This window comes from Cheilinus undulatus, linkage group 17 (genome assembly GCF_018320785.1).
Source record: "Cheilinus undulatus linkage group 17, ASM1832078v1, whole genome shotgun sequence".
Lineage (NCBI taxonomy): Eukaryota > Metazoa > Chordata > Actinopteri > Labriformes > Labridae > Cheilinus > Cheilinus undulatus.
The window spans coordinates 39,212,970-39,221,774 of NC_054881.1; the positions used below are offsets into that span (position 1 = coordinate 39,212,970).

The following is an 8,805-nucleotide window of genomic DNA, read 5'->3' on the forward strand; positions in this document are numbered from 1 at the left end:
ACAATAATTCACTACGCACAAAACGAGCCACGCTCTGCCCTGTGCCATGCTCTCTTTGTGTTAGGTTGGTATTTGGGGATATTTTTTTTAAAATAAAAAAGCTAAATAAATGAATAAATAAACAGTTGTAAGCACTGGCACACTCATAAAAGAATCTGTCGAGCTCTGCACATGCAGGTCTCTCTAAAATCTCACTCCTAACATTTCTGGTTCAACTCTTTTGGGGTTCTGGGGTTTAAAGTATTTATTTGTGCCACTTTTGACCCCTTTCCCGACCCATTTCTGCCACATTATATATATATATTTTGCCACTAATAGCCCATTTCTGCTACTTTTTAAATTCCAGTTTTGGATTTTAATAAAGGGGTAAGGGAAACTGATTTCCTGTTTGGATACAGACCTGCTTTTACAGGTAGGACGAAGATCATAACATGAAGATAACCACACGAATTAGAATTATTTCTGTTTCTTTTTTATCAGTGACTTTAAGAAAGTAAAAGGATCCAATCTCGTACAAATATTACCGCTTTGTTGAACAATGTTTAAAAAAAAAGTCACTTGTAAACAGTTACAGTCCAGTAGGCGGCGGTGATGAAACTGTTATGGGTGTTACACAGAAACCACGAAAGTCCAACGAAGAAGAAAAACCCGGAAGTAAATAAACTTCACGTGTGCGCAAAAATGTCCGCCGGTATCCCAGCAAAAAGAGCAACCTCTCAGGTATAATCACACATTCTTTTAACATAAAACCCCAGTGTATCTTTTTATATTTCATACTTGTAAAGCGTGTTTTTGTTTTCACAGCCTGAGGAGAGGGTGGACTGGAAGAAAAGGAAAGCGGAGAGTAAGTAAACAGCTAACGTTAGCAACATTTAGCTAACTCCTCATAGCTGCACGCCGACCGTTTGATTTGATACATGAGCCGAAGAAGACGTTTCATTTACTTTAAGTCAATATTAAAGCCTTTCAGTGGACTTTATTGACGATGAAAATAAAGAGTGAGTGATTTTTAAACAGAGTCTAGTATTGCTAAGTGTCAGTAATAATATATGACGTTTATTTTGTCAAAGCCAGAATTCTTGAGGCATTTGTTTTTTAAAAAGGTAAAGTAGTTTAACGTCATGGTCGAACCGTTAATTTAATTCAAAGTTAATCTATTTCTAATGTTAGGGTTGTCATAAAGTGATCGTTTATTACATATGTTTGCTTTTGTACCCAGTTCTTATCATTATCAACCATTTACAATAACTCTTTTTATTTAATTATCCCTCATATTTTTTCCAATACTTTATTTTTTAAGATTTTTTTCCGTTGCATTGAAGCACAAAAGAAAGAAAACAGCAAATTAATCCCTTAGAAAATGAAAATAATAATAAAAACTATTACATCTGTATACAGCACATACAAGCATACATGCCTATATATATATATGCATTAGTTCATATGTGTCGCTACAATAAAAAGTGTAAAATATAAATATGTGCCAACATGGGATTTCAGGGAGGAGTTTCTGAGAAAGATACCTGTACATTAAAGGTGACGTTGGAACCATTTAAAAAGTCACAGGTCTGCTCGGATTATTTTGTGACTTGGTATCCTTAGACCAATTTTAGATAGAAATACTCACCCCATGAAACTAGATGCACGTGTTATCTTACGAGCAGTGCATTTGTAAAGTGTAAAGATCTGGGCTTGGAGTTTGCAAATAACTCCATGTAAGGGCCGAACAGGCTTTTGTGGATCTCTGGAGCTCAGTCAGAGTGACCATCAGGGTCTTGGTCTCCTCTCTCACCGAGGTCCTTCTCCCCTGATTGCTCTGTTTGGCCAGGTGACCAGCTCTTGGAAGAGTCCTCATTGTGCCAGACTTCTTCATTAAACTACATTTAATGATACAACATAAAGCTTTGATTGCCAGCAAACTCAGATTGGATGACATGTGTTTACAACCTCTTCTTTGGTGGTCTTAATGTTAATATCCCAAGTTCTTTAGATGTTTAAAGATGTCCCTGAGTGTCACCTGTTTTACTCCCCAACAGTAAAAGAAGCTCGAAAGCAAAGAAAAGAAGCTAAACTGATCAAACAGCTGGAGAAGCAGAAGGAGCTGGAGGCTGCAGAGGCTGCCAAACCTGAACAGAGCCAGAACCAGAAAGGTAACCACACTATCATTTCTAGAGTTTTCCATGTTCCTGTTCATGTGATTGAAACTTAGTAGTCCGTACATGTCTCTGTTAGGTCGAGGTTACACCGTGAGTGTGGCCCTGCCGGGCTCCGTCCTCGATAACGCTCAGTCCACCGAACTGCGGACGTACTTGGCCGGACAGATCGCCCGCGCCTGTGTGGTTTTCTGTGTCGACGAGATCATCGTGTTTGACGAACAAGGAGAAGATGCCAAGTAAGTTCATTTAAGAGCTTATTGTCACTGAGCAGTCCTGAAACATGTGAACCTTTAATAACAGTTCATGCTTTTCTTCTCTTCCTGCAGGAGCGTTGAAGGAGAATTTACAGGTGTGGGGAAGAAAGGACATGCTTGTATTCAGCTCGCCAGAATACTTCAGTACCTGGAATGTCCTCAGTAAGAAGAACTTCATTACAGCCAGATCAGCAGTACGAGCCAAGTTTGTTTACAGTTTTTTTTTTTCCACCAGGTATCTACGCAAGTGGTTTTTCCCAAAGCATCAAGACTTACAATATGCAGGTAAAAGTCCCAGTGACCTTCTAAATGCAGTACATTATAGTAAGGGCTCACCTCAGACAAAGGTAGGACAACTAGAAGTGTATTTTCAACTCCAGACCCGCTGCAAGTATTTCCCTCCATCTCAGACTCTGTTAATTCACAAATCATCAGAGGTCCACAGGTAATTCTAGTCCTGTGTGAATAATACTTAAGACAAAATAGCAATGTTGAGTGTTTTAACAACGTGGTAAGTACCACAATCTCTGACACTGTCAGCTGAAAAACCACCACTGAACACAGTCACTTGGTAGGCAAGGCAAGTTTATCTGTACAGCACATTTCAGCAACAAGGCAATTCAAAGTGCTTCACACAGTTCATTAAAATACATTGACAAAGGGAAAAAGAAACATAGTGAAAACATTTTAAACGAAGCATGTAGAAGGTGATTAAAAACAGCAAATAAGACCCACACAAGATAGACACATCCCTAGTGCCATTTGTCTGAACTTTATAGAACATAACACCTGCTCTCCCACAGCAACATTTACAGTATGAGCCTTAAAATTGAAAAAAAAAAATCTGCTTACAAGTTACTGTTGGATACGAATCAGTCAAAGTGTAGAAACTTCTAAGCAAAGGCTTTGCCAGAGAACAGTCTTGTTTTGTTTGGTGATCATTGGATTAGAGAGTCAGATGACTACAGCAGATATATTTAAAACTCTCTCTCTTGTAGCTCTTGCACAATCTTAGCCTTAACTCTAATCTAATAAGAAATGCTCTCTCAAATAAAACATTTCCTTTATTCTCTTTCTCACTAAATCTACATAAACCGTAGGTTCTCAAAGTGCGGCCCGCGAGCCAATGGCAGCCCGCAGAAACATTTCTGGCGGCCCGCAATTGTTAAGACAGGAAGCAAGGCACACTGAGACTGACCATTTGTTCTAAATAAGTTTTTACATATATTCTGAAATAGACTGCACACAGGACTGTTATATCTCAAATTTGACTGTAGAGGGCAGAAAACCCCAGGGATTTTGTGTGCATTACAATGTTTGTCAAGGTTTTCTCAAGTTTTGCCAGGTTTAGCTTAATTTATTGATTAAAATGTGTTTAATGCACATTATTGGATGCAGACCAATAAATGTTGAGAACCCCTGACATAAACCCATCTGTAGTGCAGTTGGAGCACAGAACTTTGGATAACATTAAAGTAGGACACCGTTTCACAGCTTTTCTTTTATCTTCCAGGCTTGCTGAACCCGTTAGACTCTCCTCACCACATGAGGATAGATGATGAATCAGAGTACAGGGAGGGGATAGTCCTGGACAGGCCAACCAAACAGGGGAAAGGCTCGCTAGTCAACTGTGGAATGAGGAAGGTAAGTACTTACCTGTAGTCAGTTAAGAATCATTAATTCTGTAAATGATCAAAATGGGTATTTGTATTATTTGAATAATGGCATGAATCTGTATTAGTGTATTTTAACTTTGACTTGACTGTGTCCTCGTCTCTTTCAGGACGTCCGGATTGATAAACAGCTACAATCCGGTCTTCGAGTCACAGTAAAGCTTGATAAAACACAAAATCAAGGTATAGTATTTTCTTTACATGCGTTTTTCTCCAAATAAAAATTCACTTTGCTAAAGAAAGCCTGATTGTCTTTGTGTTTGTCTGTTGCCTGCAGAGAGCAAACTTTTCAAAGGTGTAGTGGTGGCTCCTAATGTGCCCAGGACTGAAGGAGGTCTCTACTGGGGCTACAGTGTCCGCTTGGCGTCATGTCTCAGTACGTCATCTTTTAAAGCGATACACAGATATCTCCCAGACATAGTTTATACTCTAAACTGTTTAAATGTTCACTGTTGGTTTGTTAATGCAGGTGCAGTTTTCACAGAAAGTCCTTATAAAGAAGGATACGACTTGACGATCGGAACCTCAGAGAGAGGCAACAACCTGGACCAGACAACTCTGTCACCATTCAGGTAGGTTCACACTCAGTACGCTCCGTGAACAGTCCGTTTCAAGTCCAGCCATAAATTCTCTATTGGATTGAGGCCTGGTCTTTGACTTGGCCACTCCAGAATGTTCCCCTTGTTGTCTTTAATCAGGGCCTGCTGCAAAGAAGCATCCCCACAGCATGATACTGCCCCCGCTATGCTTCACAGTGGGGATGGTGTGTTTGCGGTCTTGTCTGATGGCCAAAAAGCTCCATTTTGGTTTTGTCAGAACAAAGAACTTTCTCCCTCTTGACCATGGAGTCTCCCACATGCCTTTAGGTGAACTCCAGTCCAGATTTAATCTGAGTTTTCTTCAACAGTGTCTTTCTTTTTGCCACTCTCCCATAAAGCTTTGACTGGTGAAGAACCTGACCAACAGTTGTCTGCAGAGTCTCTCCCATCTCAGCTGCTGAAGCTTGGAACTCCTTCAGAGTAGTCATAGGTGTCTTGGTGGCCTCTCTCACTAGTCTCTTTCTTGCACGCTCACTCAGTTTGAGGACGGTCTGATCCAGGCAGATTCACACATGTAACATATTCCTTCATTTCTTGATGTTGAATTTACCTGAACTCTGAGGGATGTTCAGAGCCTTGGAATGTTTTTGTATCCATCCCCATCTTCTGCTTTTCAGTAACCTTTTAGCTGAGTTTGTTGGAGTGTTCTTTTGCCATCATGGTGTAATGGTAGCCAGGACTACTGATTAACAAGTGGCTGGACCTTCCAGATACAGGTGTCTTTATACTACAATCGCTTGAGACACATTCACTATGCTCAGGTGATCTTCATTTCACTAATAGTGAGACTACTAGCACCAGTTGGCTGGACCTCTGCTGAATCACTTTAAAGGGGGTGAATATTTCTGCAGTCACTTTTACTTTTTAACCTTTAAATAAGTTCCCAAACCTGATCTTTTCACCTTTAGGCATCTTCTGGTTGTTTTTGGAGGTCTTCAGGGATTGGAGGCCAGCGTAGATTCTGACCAGAACCTGGATGTGACTGACCCCAGTGTTTTATTTGACCTTTACCTCAACACATGCCCAGGTCAGGGCAGCAGGACCATTCGCACAGAGGTGAGGGACAATTCAAGATAGTATGACTGATTAAGCTCACCTACAGACATTGTTTCCATAAGACAAATGTCAAATCTTTTGTTTATAATTGCGCTGAAATGTTCTTATTTTTTTCTCTCTGCAGGAGGCCATTTTGGTGTCAATGGCAGGTCTGAGACCGAAAATCACTGCTGCTTTTGCAAAAAGCTCCAATAATACAACAGAATAAATAGAGGTGTTTTTCCTCTAACATGTCACACATCACCAGATGAATTCAAAGCCATGGTTTCGTATCTCTCTTGTGTTTTTTTTTTTATTTCTCTACGTCTGTGTTTGATTGCTCAACAAACTGTTCACATTAAAAAATAAATCCACAGGCTTGAAGTGGCTGCATCTTGTTCATCCAGAGCATATCATATATTTTTAAGATGGTACAGAATGTTTCATGAAAAAAAGTTTTATTACCAGCACAATGTGGACAAACAAATGGCACTGAACTTCCTGGAATAAACACCGCCATCAGATTTCTGAGCTTTGAGATCACACACATGCCTGTCCAGAGAAATGGCACATTTATTAGAAGAGTCAAGGCCTTTACAGGTCTCCTAATGAGGATGCATTTATCTTCCTGTTAGAATACATGCTGCATGCATCCATACATCTCTTCATATACTAGCAGTTAATTCTCAGGCACAGAGTCAATATTAATAGTGGGTTAGTTCAGGGCTGGCAGTATTCTTTAGGGCTATATGAAGGATATGTAAGGATTAGATATACAATATGTATAAATGAACAGTCTTTTAAGTAACCTAGCCTCCATGAAGCTTGTTAGGTTTAGTTTGGAAAGATTTCAACAACTTTTTTGGACAGTTTGAAGGCTGTAGTTTAAGATTTAGTCTCTTGCATTACTTCCAGTTGGTATAAATGAACAGTTTTTACATAATAGTGATGAAATTTAAGTTGTCAATAATGTGATTGTTACGGATGGTCCCTAGTGTAGCATAACTAAAGGCCAGAATTGTGTATAATATTTTAATTTAACTGGGCGCCAGACAGACAATTAAGTCTATCATTTAAAATCTCAGGGTGGATAAAAGATATTTAAGGCCTTAAGAAAACAACGCCGCTACAAAAGGAATGAAGGCCAACAATCAGTTATGTTTCTTTTGTCTTTCCTTTAACCACAATTCAGAGTAACACATTAACCCTTTGAGGACATGAATAACAGTACCATAACCAAACTCTTTTCAATGAAGGCAAATATCTCCATGCATTTCATCAATTTACAACATAAATCAGTTCACTCAGGTAATGACCCCAATTGTCCCAACAGTTCAATATAATTCAAATGTCCCACAGCACAAACAAAACTATTTCAGTGTTTCCCAAGATTCACCAGTCCATAAATCAAACGTTCCTCAAGCACAAACAGTCCATAATTTAAATGCCCCCCCTCCACCCAAAGTTCCAGCAAAATCAAATCAAATATTCCCCAAAGTTCAAACAAAATCAAAACCCAATGTTCAATGGTCAAGGCCTCTTCAGCCAAAACCAAAATGGTGTGTGTGTGTGTGTGTGAATGTCAGGGTATATGGGAAATAAAAGGTGAAAGATAAGTGTGGGAGAGAAGGTAATGGGGTTAACTTGCGGTCAGAGGAGTCTGAGTTGGATCAGGAGGTTAACAATCCAAGACTGGAGGGTAATCCGGCCACCAGACGACTTCAGTGCCACCACAGACAGAGGATCTCACACTGCTCCAGGATTTCAGGTTCACATATGTAGAAGGCTCCAAAGTAAAAGGCTAATTGTTCACCCACTCTGGACTTTCTATGTGCTCTCTTTTCCAGTTTTCAGCAGATATATCACTTCTTTATACTAGTTTTTTGGTATTTGCACTCCTTCTGTTCTCTTTCACCCATCCTCCATTGTCTCCCTTCTTCTCCTCATTCAGCTCACAGGTGTCTACAATTAACACTCTCCTCTGCTGCTCCAAACCCCCTCCCTCTCACTACTCTGCTGTGCAGCAGGAATCACCTGTCTGCTACACTGGTTAACTTAAATAAACAATATTATAAGTAATGATGAGTAATGCATTAAAATAGATTCAGTATTGTTTGAGTTTGAGGAGACTATTTGTGTCTCTTTAAATGTCTCTTAGCGATAGAGTCCTGCGTCAGACAGCTAACATGCTGATTTCCTGGCCATTAACACCTGCCTGTGCAGTGTGTGTCTTCTCTCCCTCCCACCTGTACGTGCAACATGCGCGTCCAATTCCTCCTACAGTCAGTACGGAATGACAGAAGCTGCGTTCATTTTAAGAAATTATAATATTGTATTCACTTAAGCACTGTCCTCAACAAATATGTTTTTTTACTGTTCTAATCAAGTTTTCTCACTGAATGAAGCATGACAGAAAACACTCAAATCGCTCCAAAAACATCAGCTACAGCTGACAGCCTGTACACTCACTTCACCTCCGCTGCTACAACTCCATCCTTGGGGAAACACTGAGACCACTGAACCTTTCTGCTAAATCCTACTGATGAAGAACCGCTGAAAAATCACCTTCTGTTTCCTAGCATCTGGTTAACTTCCTCATAACGCTTGATGAGTTTAAGTGTTTCTGAGGTCTGCGTGACCATGCTTTGAAAATGAGGGCATTTTCCTCGATTACAGTGAGTATTTTAGAGTTGTTCATTCTGAGGGAAAGCTGACATTCTTGAGAAAACAACCACAAATTGCCTTTTATCATGGCATAATGGAGAGTTGTTAAATGCATGGATGCAAGTCCACTCTGGGCTTCCATAGGTCTGTTTGTCATGACTAATGCCTGTAACCATCCTCCCAAACATGACAAACTTTAGTGCATTTTCAATGCATAATAACAAAAGTTTTAAAAATATATATAAAAATCTCTTCATTGATTCCTCTTCTATTCACAAAAACATTTTAGTCCTCGTGGAATCGTGTTGCTCAGAAACCCCTCAGAACTCTGCGCTCCTCTGTCAATGAAAACACTCCCATACATCTCCTCAGTCCTTTGGTCCAATAATAGCTCTCATGAAGGCTCTTTCATTCCCCCGGTGTC

The 8,805-nt window shown here is 39.9% G+C and overlaps 1 protein-coding gene across 1 annotated transcript; it reads left to right on the top strand.

Moving 5' to 3' along the window:
• Positions 1–642: 642 nt before the first annotated feature.
• On the top strand, positions 643–6,119 carry spout1 (SPOUT domain containing methyltransferase 1). Its single transcript, XM_041811275.1, has 12 exons — positions 643–720; positions 805–844; positions 2,037–2,150; positions 2,233–2,392; positions 2,483–2,572; positions 2,646–2,695; positions 3,924–4,054; positions 4,194–4,266; positions 4,361–4,459; positions 4,553–4,655; positions 5,591–5,738; positions 5,863–6,119. The coding sequence occupies exons 1-12, from the start codon at positions 682–684 to the stop codon at positions 5,944–5,946; spliced, it is 1,131 nt and encodes a 376-aa protein (XP_041667209.1). The 5' UTR covers positions 643–681; the 3' UTR covers positions 5,947–6,119.
• Positions 6,120–8,805: the final 2,686 nt, after the last annotated feature.

Excerpts from the sequence above, each read along its gene's own strand:
- spout1 (XM_041811275.1), top strand. The coding sequence starts at position 682 with ATGTCCGCCGGTATCCCAGCAAAAAGAGCAACCTCTCAG. Across the intron at positions 4,267-4,360 it reads TGATAAAACACAAAATCAAG|AGAGCAAACTTTTCAAAGGT; the intron begins GTATAGTATTTT and ends TGTTGCCTGCAG. Across the intron at positions 4,460-4,552 it reads CCGCTTGGCGTCATGTCTCA|GTGCAGTTTTCACAGAAAGT; the intron begins GTACGTCATCTT and ends TTGTTAATGCAG.